The sequence below is a fragment of the Pristiophorus japonicus genome, chromosome 6 (genome assembly GCF_044704955.1).
Source record: "Pristiophorus japonicus isolate sPriJap1 chromosome 6, sPriJap1.hap1, whole genome shotgun sequence".
Taxonomy (NCBI): domain Eukaryota; kingdom Metazoa; phylum Chordata; class Chondrichthyes; family Pristiophoridae; genus Pristiophorus; species Pristiophorus japonicus.
Window position 1 is genome coordinate 543977 of NC_091982.1, and position 13257 is coordinate 557233.

The 13257-nt window shown below is 45.5% G+C and overlaps 1 protein-coding gene across 1 annotated transcript in view; it reads right to left on the minus strand.

The window, feature by feature from the left end:
• Positions 1–272: 272 nt before the first annotated feature.
• Positions 273–13257, minus strand: part of LOC139265517 (sushi repeat-containing protein SRPX2-like) — a 165059-nt gene continuing 152074 nt past the window's right edge. The window contains 2 exon segments of the mRNA XM_070882534.1: positions 273–512; positions 593–726. Of these exon segments, the coding sequence (XP_070738635.1) occupies positions 504–512; positions 593–726 (143 nt within the window). The 3' untranslated portion in view covers positions 273–503.

Here is a 13257-nt window from a genome sequence, read left to right on the forward strand (position 1 = left end):
TATTTCTATAAGAAGTTTGAAAAGAAATATGACTGACTTTGAACTTATGGCTCAGATGATATCTATACTAGTAATTAGAAAGCTGATTAGGCACATCTCTATTTCAACATATGTGTGCTGACTAGTATCACTATAATAGGTATAGTGTTTAATTCTACTACACTTTACTACAAATAATACCTTACTAAAAGTTGATGTGAAAAGCTCAACTTAGAGCATTAATTTACTTGATGTTTCAGTCCATTTTCACACAAGCTGGAGGGAAGGACGGGAGGAAGCTGGAGCAAGCTTTTGTAAAAAGCCTTTGATTTCCTGTCTGCTGTAACAAGTTTTTCTAAAGGGATCTCCTCTTCATGAAAAGTTGTTTGGCAAATTACTGGTTTGAGACGAGTCAAACATTTTGATCATAATGGTGAACGGATACAACAATCCATTTTAAATCCTAGTGAGACACAAATTCATGGATATGCAACATAAAATTATTATTTGACTGTTTCCAGATGCTACCTTCCCTGTAAGGAATAGACAGAAATATAATTAGAGGTTTTTACCACTGCTCATCAGTAATGAATTTCAGATCTCATTTACTGACCTGTAGTATGCTTATTTGCAGCCTGTAGGACATATCAGATGCACTTGGGGAGGATATGATGAGGAGACGCTGCATTTCATAAAACTGGTCCAAGAGAGCAGCCACCGAATTCACATCAACATTAATCTGAATTGCTGCAGTTATATAAAACAAAATATTACCATTCAGGTCACACACAAGACATGTTTTGTCAGTTTTCAGATAAGCTGCTAAGTAGATTGCATGCAGAGAGGGAATTGAGTCGGATGGGGTGCGAGGGGACAAAATGCTCTTTATCTAATGCCCAGTTATGTTACACAGAAGCTATGCGCTGATACCATTTGGGCTGAATTTATCCAGTTTTCAGAGAGGCTTTGCATTGTTTTTCTATGAGTTTGATGCTCTGCTTGCATTCTTCTTTTCATAGCAGAATCCCTGAGATTATTGTCCAAATGCTCTTCAACCCAAGGCTGACATTCCCTTAGCCTCCACTCAAGAATCTCCTTCTCCACAACCACCACCTCTTCCTCTGGCTTCCTTGTGTATGCAGCACCTTGTGTCCACTGCTCATCTAAATCACCGATCATCCCACATCCATCACCACGACTCTCTATCTGGGCTGGTGAGCTCAAGTGAGATTTCTGTTGGCCGCTCATGCTGTTGAGGGTCCAGTAATTGGGTCAGTTTCTCTCTTTAGCCATTTGTGTGGAACTTTATCAAAAGCCTCTTGGAAGTCTCGGGTCTGTAGCTGCCTGTGTCTGTTTTGTCTGGGCCTATTAGGAACTAGATTGACATTACACAGAATTGTGTTATTTGAGATACTCAAATCTGGCAGAGAAAAAGAACAAACTTTCATTCTTTCACCCTGGGAATTCTTTCAAACCGAGGTTTCATAAGTTAAACAGCCAAGGCTCTAAACAACAGCTCTACTCAGGCCCCAACAGTCCGTCTGCCTTTAAATAAAGCAGCATTGTTTTGTAGCTATTTTATTGTTAATTTCACTGATGGTTAATGAAACTGCACAGAGTTGGGCTAAATGAAGAATAATACATGTATTTATTTAGCTCCTTATCAGGTCAAAGCATCTCAAAGCTGTTTACATTGTGAATAATTTTGTGAAGTGCAGTGACTTTTATGATGTAGAATATGCCTTTTAAAGTTACAAGAATGTTATTTGGTACTACATACCTACAGTTGCACCTTTTAAAGGAGAAATGCTCAATGGTAAACAGACAGCTTCCTGATAAATATTGATTTTAATTTTAAAAAGGAAATAAAATTGTAAAGTCCTGTCCCCTCAGTACAGACTCACTCGAGGCATGTAGTGAAGTCAAGGTCACTCTGGACCTGCACCTTTTATTTCACAGCTCTGGAATGCTGCACTTGCCTGAGACCTGTCCTTATATACCTGTCTCTTGCAAGTGCACCCCTGGTGGTAAGGTATGCTGGTGGTTACAGGTCATATCTTATTACAGTCATGTATAGCATGTTAGGATACAGTTATATATAATAATGTAAGATACATGACATCACCCTCCCCCAAGGTCTTATTGTCTTTATAAGTTCAGTCTCTCAGGTGGTCTACGCTCTCGCGTGGAGCGTCTGAGTTGTGGTTCAGTTGTTTGCCTTGGTGTCTGTTTTTCTTTGGGTGTGGTTGCTGGTATCTCGCCTGGGCTGACTGTTTCGATTGGTGTGATTGTTGTTGACTCGCCTGGGCTGTCTGTTGGGATTACCCTTTCCTCAGGTTGTTCCCTCTGTCTGTCCACCAGGTGTGGTGCGAGTTCCACATTGTAGTCTGTCTCTGGTTCCGCAGTGTTGTTGGTAAATCTGCTTTTGCCATTGTCCATTTGTACTACCAGTAGCCTGTTTCCTTCCTTGCCCATTACTGTCCCTGCAAGCCATTTGGGACCCCTGCCACAGTTTAGTACAAACACTTTGTCCCCTATCTCATTCTATCTCATTCCATCTCCCCCTCGAATTTCTGTCATGGTACTCAGTCAGCTTACGGCGCTTTGCCTCAACGATTTCGTGCATGTCTGGGAGGATTAATGAGAGCCTTGTTTTTAAAGTCCTTTTCATCATCAGTTGCGCGGGGGGGGGGATCCCAGCCAGTGAGTGTGGACGAGATCTGTATGCCAGCAGCAGTCGCGACAGGTGACCATGCAGCGTGGGACCTTGGATTTTAAGCATGCCTTGTTTAATGATTTGCACTGCTCTCTCCACCTGGCCGTTGGAGGCCGGCTTGAACGGTGTCGTCTTGACGTGATTTATGCCGTGGTCAATTATAAAGTCTTGGAATTCTGCGCTGGTGAAGCTCGGACCATTGTCACTGACCAATATGTCAGGGATTCGGTGTGTTGCAAACATGGTTGCAAGGCTCTCCACAGTGGTGGAGGTTGTGCTCGAGTTTAAAATGGTGCATTCGATCCACTTTGAAAATGCATCTACAACTACGAGGAACATTTTGCCCATGAATGGGCCCGCATAGTCTACGTGCACCCGCGATCACGGTTTGGTAGGCCAGGGCCAGGGGCTCAGTGGAGCCTCCCTGGGGGCATTGCTGAGTTGGGCACAAATGGTGCACCTTCGGACGCAGAGCTCCAAGTCTGCGTCAATACCAGGCCACCAGACGTGGATCTGGCTGTGGCCTTCATGAGAACGATCCCCGGCTCCCGGACAAATGCCTCTCTGCCTTGCAGAGGCATGACTACTCGGCTGCCCCACATCAGGCAATCTGCTTGTAGCTCATGCATGCGCCTGTGAAATGGTTTTAATTCCTCGGGGCAGGCATCGCGAGCCTCTGCCCAGTCACCGGTTAGGACACATCTTTTTACTAAGGATAACGTGGGGTCGCTGGCCGTCCAGGCTCTGATTTGGCGAGCCGTCATGAGCGAACCTGTGGACTCACAGGCATTGATTGCCATGACTATCTCACAGTCCTGTTCGTCAGACCCTTCCGTGGTCACCAGGGTTAGCCTGCTGAGCGCGTCGGCACAGTTGTCTGTGCCTGGTCTGTGCCTTATTGTGTAGTCGTAGGATGCCAGCATGAGTGCCCACCGTTGAATTCGCACCGAGGCGTTGGCGTTTATTGCCTTGCTCTCGGATAGGAGGGACGTGAGGGGCTTGTGGTCTGTTTCTAATGCGAACTTGGCCCCGAAAAGGTATTGGTGCATCTTTTTGACACCGTACACGCACGCGAGTGCCTCCTTCTCTACCATTCCGTACTCGCGCTCCGCCCGCGAAAGTGACCTGGAGGCATAAGCTATGGGTTGTAATTTACCCGCACTATTGACATGTTGCAAAACGCACCCGACCCCATACGCTGACGCATCGCATGTGCGAACTAGCTTTTTACCTGGGTCAAAGAAAGTCAAAACACTGTTGGAACACAGAAGGTTGCGTGCCTTATTGAAGGCGTGTTCCTGGGCGTCCCCCAAAACCTATCGCACCCCTTCCTGAGTAGCACATGGAGAGGCTCCAGCAGCGTGCTTAAGTTCTGCATAAAGTTCACAAAGTAATTAAGTAGCCCGAGAAAGGCGTGCAGTTCTGAGACATTCCGGGGCTTGGGTGCCAGGCGAATTGCTTCTATTTTGGACTCTGTTGGGCGGATTCCATCAGCGGCAATCCTTCTGCCCAAAAATTCAACCTCGGGTGCGAGAAACAGGCACTTGGATTTCTTGACTCGTAGGCCTACCCGATCCAACCGCTTTAGTACTTCCTCCAAATTACAGAGATGGGAGTCGGTGTCCCTGCCCGTGATAAGTATGTCGTCTTGAAATACAACAGTCCCCAGGATGGACTTGAGCAGACTCTCCATGTTGCGCTGGAATATGGCAGCTGCTGACCTGATGCCGAATGGGCATCGATTGTACATGAAAAGGCCTCGATGCGTGTTGATGGTGAGTAGCTTGGATTCCTCGGTCAATTCTTGCGTCATATAGGGTGAGGTCTAATTTTGAGAAAAGTTTACCTCCAGCCAATGTAGCAAATAAGTCCTCCGCTCTGGGCAGCGGGTACTGGTCCTGTAGGGAGACTCTGTTTATGGTAGATTTGTAGTCCCCACAGATTCGTGCGGATCCATCAGGCTTCATGACTGGGACGATGGGACTTGCCCAGTCGCTAAACTCCACAGGTGATATAATGCCTTCCCGCAGAAGCCTGTCTAGTTCGTGTTCAATCTTTTCCCTCATCACATAGGGTACAGCTCTGGCCTTGTGATGGAGCGGTCTAGCATCCTGTGTGATGTAGATTTTGACTTTGGCCCCTTTGAAAATGCCCACACCTGACTGAAAGAGATGTTCAAATTGCTTTATAACTATTGAGCAGGAGGTCCGTTCCTCTAATGACATGGAATGGACATCATCCTATTTCCTGTTTAGTTTTGCCAGCCAGTTTCTCCCAGCAGTGCTGGGGGGTCTCCGGGGACAATCCACAGGGGAAGTCGGTTCACTGTTCCTTTGTGTGTGACAGAGAGCATGGCGCTGCCGAGGACTGGTACGATTTCTTTGGTATAGGTCCTTCATTTTATTATAGGTCCTTACAATTATTTTGCTTCCGTCTTCACAGTGGAAGACACAAAAACCATGTCAAAATTTGCAGGCCACAGGAATGTGGGAAGGGAGGACCTTGAGACAATCACTATCACTAGGGGGGTAGTGCTGGACAGGCTAATGGGATTGAAGGTAGACAAGTCCCCTGGTCCTGATGAAATGCATCCCAGGGTATTAAAAGAGATGGCGGAAGTTATAGCAGATGCATTCGTTATAATCTACCAAAATTCTCTGGACTCTGGGGAGGTACCAGTGGATTTGAAAGCAGCTAATGTAACGCCTCTGTTTAAAAAAGGGGGCAGGCAAAAGGCAGGTAACTATAGGCCGGTTAGTTTAACATCTGTAGTGGGGAAAATGCTTGAAACTATCATTAAGGAAGAAATAGCGGGACATCGAGATAGGAATAGTGCAATCAAGCAGACGCAGCATGGATTCATGAAACGGAAATCATGTTTAACTAACTTACTGGAATTCTTTGAGGATATAACGAGCATGGTGGATAGAGGTGTATTTAGATTTCCAAAAGGCATTCGATAAGGTGCCACACAAAAGGTTACTGCAGAAGATAAAGGTACGCGGAGTCAGAGGAAATGTATTAGCATGGATAGAGAATTGGCTGGCGAACAGAAAGCAGAGAATCGGGATAAATGGGTCCTTTTCCAGTTGGAAATCAGTGGTTAGTGGTGTGCCACAGGGATCAGTGCTGGGACCACAATTGTTTACAATATACATAGATGACCTAGAAGAGGGGACAGAGTGTAGTGCAATAAAATTTGCAGATGACACTAAGATTAGTGGGAAAGCGGATTGTGTAGAGGACACAGAGAGGCTGCAAGGAGATTTAGATAGGTTTAGCGAATGGGCTCAGGTTTGGCAGATGGAATATAATGTCGGAAAGTGTGAGGTCATCCACCTTGGGGGAAAAAAAACAGTAAAAGGGAATATTATTTGAATGGGGAGAAATTACAACATGCTGCGGTGCAGAGGGACCTGGGGGTCCTTGTGCATGAATCCCAAAAGGTTAGTTTGCAGGTGCAGCAGGTAATCAGGAAAGTGAATGGAATGTTGGCCTTCATTGCGAGAGGGATGGAGTACAAAAGCAGGGAGGTCTTGCTGAAACTGTATAAGGTATTGGTAAGGCCGCACCTGGAGTACTGCGTGCAGTTTTGGTCACATTACTTAAGGAAGGGTATACTAGCTTTGGAAGGGGTACAGAGACGATTCACTAGGCTGATTCTAGAAATGAGGGGGTTACCTTATGATGATAGATTGAGTAGACTGGGTCTTTACTCCTTGGAGTTCAGAAGGATGAAGGGTGATCTTATAGAAACATTTAAAATCATGAAAGGGATAGACAAGATAGAGGCAGAGAGGTTGTTTCCACTGGTAAGGGAGACTAGAACTAGGGGGCACAGCCTCAAAATACGGAGGAGCCAATTTAAAACCGAGTTGAGAAGGAATTTCTTCTCCCAGAGGGTTGTGAATCTGTGGAATTCTCTGCCCAAGGAAGCAGTTGAGGCTAGCTCATTGAATGTTTTCAAGTCAAAGATAGATAGATTTTTAACCAATAAGGGAATTAAGGGTTACGGGGAGAGGGCGGGTAAGTGGAGCTGAGTCAACGACCAGATCAGCCATGATCTTATTGAATGGCGGAGCAGGCTCGAGGGGCTAGATGGCCTACTCCTGTTCCTAATTCTTATGTTCTTATGTTTGGTGTCGACCCTTGAGAGTTTTGATCTGTCTCTTTTATGCGGCCACAGTTGTTCAAATTGTTGAGCGCCCATGAGAGATTGACTCGCTCCCGTATCTAGCTCCATGTTGACAGATATCCCGTTGAGTAGGACCCTCATCATTATCGGAGGCGTCCTGTTGTGGGAGCAGCGGCCATTGATCGTGTTGACCCGCTGTACATCGGTGTCCCGGGTAGTGTCCCCACCATCTTCTGGTCCGCTTTCCGACCCATGCGATTCGTATACCAGCCGAGCTGCTGTTTCTTTGCACATGCGGGCCAAATGCCCTGTATATTCACAATTTCTGCAAACAGCCTGCTGAAATCGACATTCCCTTGACGAGTGCCCACCCCCATACCTCCAGCACAGACCTGTTCCATTGTTCAAAGTGTTCCCAAAGAATGAGCTGCGTGTCTGGCTGATCTCTCTTGAGCTTCTCTCAGTTTGTAGTTGATTGCTCGCATTGTAGGTTGATGAGGTGTGAACGGCCGTTCCTGTGGCCCTTGATGGCTTCTGCCTGCTGTCGAGAGCCTGTTCTCCTGGTTTTGTCTGTGTATGTGGGAGTAGCAGCTTGTTTAGCGCTGTGAACTTCTTGTTCCGATATTTTGTTAGTTGTCGTACCTGCATTGTAAATCAACCTCGTTTCTTCTTCCCCTACGAAGAATGTCTGTGCAACCAGTGCTGCTGCCTCTAAGGTCAGGTTCTTGGTCTCTATGAGCTTTCGGAATATGCCTGCGTGGCCTATTCCTTAAATGAAAAAGTCTCTCAGCATTTCTCTCCTCAGTTCATCGGAGAACTCACAAACTAGCCAACCTCCGAAGTACCGCCACGAAGTCGGGTATACTCTGGCCCACACAGCGTCTGTAGTTGTAGAACCTGTGTCTGGCCATGTGTAGGCTGCTCGCTGGCTTCAGGTGGTCTCTTACCAGTGTGCTCAATTCTTCAAACGACTTGCTTGCTGGTTTCTCGGGTGCCAACAGATCCTTCATTAAAGCGTATGTTTTCGAGCCACAGCTGGTCAAGAGATGGGCTCTTCTCTTGTCTGCCTTGTCGTCGCCTAACCAGTCTTTGGTTACAAAGCTTTGCTGGAGCCTTTGTATAAAGTCCTCCCAATTGTCTCCCGCATTGTACTTTTCATCTGATCCGTTGTTCGCCATTCTGTGGATTCTGTAATCCCGTAACTCGTCGCCACTGTAAAGTCCTGTCCCCTCAGTACAGATTCACACGAGGCATGTAGTGAAGTCAAGGTCACTCTGGACCTGCACCTTTATTTTGCAGCTCTGGAATGCTGCACTTGCCTGAGACCTGTGCTTATATACTTGTCTCTTGCAAGTGCACCCCTGGTGGTAAGGTATGCTGGTGGTTACAGGTCATATCTTATTACAGTCATGTATAGCATGTTAGGATACAGTTATATATAATAATGTAAGATACATGACAAAAATAGTGAAAAATTCACACTGTCGCAATTATATTGCTGGCCCACCGTGATGGTCAGTGTGATTCTGCTGCAATAGAGTCTCTGTTTCCTCACTAAGCCTACTGAAAACCCTCTCATATGTTAACACTTAAGAATATCAATAATGGTTCTATGTGACACCTGAAATAGAGAAATGTGTCCCAAGACGTTGCTAAATTAGGAATTTTTAGTTCAGTATCTGTCAGTGCCCGAAATTGGTCATTACATAAGGTGCACCCTTTTCAAACCACCGGCATACCGCCCAGACAGAAGAGCGCAATTTTGGTCAAGTTGAAATCGAGGGAGAGAGAGTGAGAAGGAGTAGCAAGCTAGTCGAGGGTCAGTTGGTTTAATAACAGATTGCAGAGTTAAAAAATATCCATAACAAATAATAATTATACAGTGTCACCAATAATAAGACATATTTTACAAATCAAAATCATAATGTAACTATAATGGAAAAGGGGGTTATATTGGGGGTTTCTAGGCTCCCTGCTATATTATCGGTTGTCATGTTCCAAGGAAGAGGCATATAAATTGGCCAGAAAAAGCAGCAAACCTGAGGACTAGGAGAAATTTATAATTCAGCAGAGGAGGACAAAGCGTTTAATTAGGAGGGGGAAAATAGAGTATGAGAGGAAGCTTGCTGGGAATATAAAAACTGACTGCAAAAGCTTCTATAGATATGTGAAGAGAAAAAGATTAGTAAAGACAAACATAGGTCCCTTGCAGTCAGAATCAGGTGAATTTATAATAGGGAACAAAGAAATGGCAGACTAATTGAACAAATACTTTGGTTCTGTCTTCACGAAGGAAGACGCAAATAACCTTCTGGAAATACTAGGGGACTGAGGTCAAGCGAGAAGGAGGAGCTGAAGGAAATCCTTATTAGTCAGCAAATGGTGTTAGGGAAATTAATGGGACTGAAGGCCGATAAATCCCCAGGGCCTGATAGTCTGCATCCCAGAGTACTTCAGGAAGTGGCCCTAGAAATTGTGGATGCAATGGTGATCATTTTCCAAAAGTCTATCGACTCTGGTTCAGTTCCTATGGACTGGAGGATAGCTAATGTAACACCACTTTTTAAAAAAGGAGGGAGAGGGAAAACGGGGTTAGCCTGACATCGGTAATGGGGCAAATGTTGGAATCAATTATTAAAGATGAAATAGTAGCACATTTGGAAAGCAGTGACGGGATCGGTCCAAGTCAGCATGGATTTATGAAAGGGAAATCATGCTTGACAAATCTTCTGGAATTTTTTGAGGATGTAACTAGTAGAGTGGACAAGGGAGAACCAGTGGATGTGGTAGAAACATAGAAACATAGAAAATAGGTGCAGCAGTAGGCCATTCGGCCCTTCTAGCCTGCACCGCCATTCAATGAGTTCATGGCTGAACATGCAACTTCAGTACCCCATTCCTGCTTTCTCACCATACCCCTTGATTCCCCTAGTAGTAAGGACTTCATCTAACTCCTTTTTGAATATATTTAGTGAATTGGCCTCAACAACTTTCTGTGGTAGAGAATTCCACAGGTTCACCACTCTCTGGGTAAAGAAATTCCTCCTCATCTCGGTCCTAAATGGCTTCCCCCTTATCCTTAGACTGTGTCCCCTGGTTCTGGACTTCCCCAACATTGGGAACATTCTTCCTGCATCTAACCTGTCTAACCCCATCAGAATTTTAAACGTTTCTATGAGGTCCCCTCTCATTCTTCTGAACTCCAGTGAATACAAGCCCAGTTGATCCAGTCTTTCTTGATAGGTCAGTCCCGCCATCCCGGGAATCAGTCTGGTGAACCTTCGCTGCACTCCCTCAATAGCAAGAATGTCCTTCCTCAGGTTAGGAGACCAAAACTGTACACAATACTCCAGGTGTGGCCTCACCAAGGCCCTGTACAATTGTAGCAACACCTCCCTGCCCTTGTACTCAAATCCCCTCGCTATGAAGGCCAACATGCCATTTGCTTTCTTAACCGCCTGCTGTACCTGCATGCCAACCTTCAATGACTGATGTACCATGACACCCAGGTCTCTTTGCACCTGCCCTTTTCCTAATCTGTCACCATTCAGATAATAGTCTGTCTCTCTGTTTGTTTTTACCACCAAAGTGGATAACCTCACATTTATCCACATTATACTTCATCTGCCATGCATTTGCCCACTCACCTAACCTATCCAAGTCGCTCTGCAGCCTCATAGAATCCTCCTTGCAGCTCACACTGCCACCCAACTTAGTGTCATCCGCAAATTTGGAGATACTACATTTAATCCCCTCGTCTAAATCATTAATGTACAGTGTAAACAGCTGGGGCCCCAGCACAGAACCTTGCGGTACCCCACTAGTCACTGCCTGCCATTCTGAAAAGTCCCCATTTACTCCTACTCTTTGCTTCCTGTCTGACAACCAGTTCTCAATCCATGTCAGCACACTACCCCCAATCCCATGTGCTTTAACTTTGCACATTAATCTCTTGTGTGGGACCTTGTCGAAAGCCTTCTGAAAGTCCAAATATACCACATCAACTGGTTCTCCCTTGTCCACTCTACTGGAAACATCCTCAAAAAATTCCAGAAGATTTGTCGAGCATGATTTCCCTTTCACAAATCCATGCTGACTTGGACCTATCATATTACCTCTTTCCAAATGCACTGCGATGACATCCTTAATAATTGATTCCATCATTTTACCCACTACCGATGTCAGGCTGACCGGTCTGTAATTCCCTGTTTTCTCTCTCCCTCCTTTTTTAAAAAGTGGGGTTACATTGGCTACCCTCCACTCCATAGGAACTGATCCAGAGTCAATGGAATGTTGGAAAATGACTGTCAATGCATCCACTATTTCCAAGGCCACCTCCTTAAGTACTCTGGGATGCAGTCCATCAGGCCCTGGGGATTTATCGGCCTTCAATCCCATCAATTTCCCCAACACAATTTCCCGACTAATAAGGATTTCCCTCAGTTCCTCCTCCTTACTAGACCCTCCGACCCCTTTTATATCCGGAAGGTTGTTTGTGTCCTCCTCAGTGAATACCGAACCAAAGTACTTGTTCAATTGGTCCGCCATTTCTTTGTTCCCCGTTATGACTTCCCCTGATTCTGACTGCAGGGGACCTACGTTTGTCTTTACTAACCTTTTTCTCTTTACATATCTATAGAAACTTTTGCAATCCGTCTTAATGTTCCCTGCAAGCTTCTTCTCGTACTCCATTTTCCCTGCCCTAATCAAACCCTTTGTCCTCCTCTGCTGAGTTCTAAATTTCTCCCAGTCCCCGGGTTCTCTGCTATTTCTGGCCAATTTGTATGCCACTTCCTTGGCTTTAATGCTATCCCTGATTTCCCTTGATAGCCACGGTTGAGCCACCTTCCCTTTTTTATTTTTACGACAGACAGGAATGTACAATTGTTGTAGTTCATCCATGCGGTCTCTAAATGTCTGCCATTGCCCATCCACAGTCAACCCCTTCAGTATCATTCGCCAATCTATCCTAGCCAATTCACGCCTCATACCTTCAAAGTTACCCTTCTTTAAGTTCTGGACCATGGTCTCTGAATTAACTGTTTCATTTTCCATCCTAATGCAGAATTCCACCATATTATGGTCACTCTTCCCCAAGGGGCCTCGCACAACGAGATTGCTAATTAATCCTCTCTCATTACACAACACCCAGTCTAAGATGGCCTCCCCCCTAGTTGGTTCCTCGACATATTGGTCTAAAAAACCATCCCTTATGCACTCCAGGAAATCCTCCTCTACCGTATTGCTTCCAGTTTGGTTAACCCAATCTATGTGCATATTAAAGTCACCCATTATAACTGCTGCACCTTTATTGCACGCACCCCTAATTTCATGTTTGATGCCCTCTCCAACATCACTACTACTGTTTGGAGGTCTGTACACAACTCCCACTAACGTTTTTTGTCCTTTGGTATTCTGCAACTCTACCCATATAGATTCCACATCATCCAAGCTAATGTCCTTCCGAACTATTGCCTTAATTTGCTCCTTAACCAGCAATGCTACCCCACCTCCTTTTCCTTTTATTCTATCTTTCCTGAATGTTGAATACCCCTGGATGTTGAGTTCCCAGCCCTGATCATCCTGGAGCCACGTCTCCGTAATCCCAATCACATCATATTTGTTAACATCTATTTGCACAGTTAATTCATCCACTTTATTGCAGATACTCCTTGCATTAAGACACAAAGCCTTCAGGCTTGTTCTTTTAACACCCTTTGTCCTTTTAGAATTTTGCTGTACAGTGGCCCTTTTTGTTCTTTGCCTTGGGTTTCTCTGCCCTCCACTTTTCCTCATCTCCTTTCTGTCTTTTGCTTTTGCCTCCTTTTTGTTTCCCTCTGTCTCCCTGCATTGGTTCCCATCCCCCTGCCATATCAGTTTAAATCCTCCCCAACAGCACTAGCAAACACTCCCCCTAGGACATTGGTTCCGGTCCTGCCCAGGTGCAGACCGTCCGGTTTGTACTGGTCCCACCTCCCCCAGAACCGGTTCCAATGCCCCAGGAATTTGAATCCCTCCCTGTTGCACCACTGCTCAAGCCACGTATTCATCTGCGCTATCCTGCGATTCCTACTCTGACTATCACGTGGCACTGGTAGCAATCCCGAGATTACTACTTTTGAGGTCCTACTTTTTAATTTAGCTCCTAGCTCCTTAAATTCGTTTCGTAGGACCTCATCCCTCTTTTTACCTATGTCGTTGGTACCAATGTGCACCACGACAACTGGCTGTTCTCCCTCCCTTTTTAGAATGTCCTGCACCCGGTAGGTGGTGGTGGCTCAGAAAGCTGAGCAAGGACACGGGGGACAAGGAAGCTGGATGGAAATGACTTTACAATGATACCTACCAGACCATTACGAGTGCCCCAGATGGAGTGAGAGTATGTTGGGATAAATGGTGGGAGTCAGAACAAGGAATGTATGTGTGC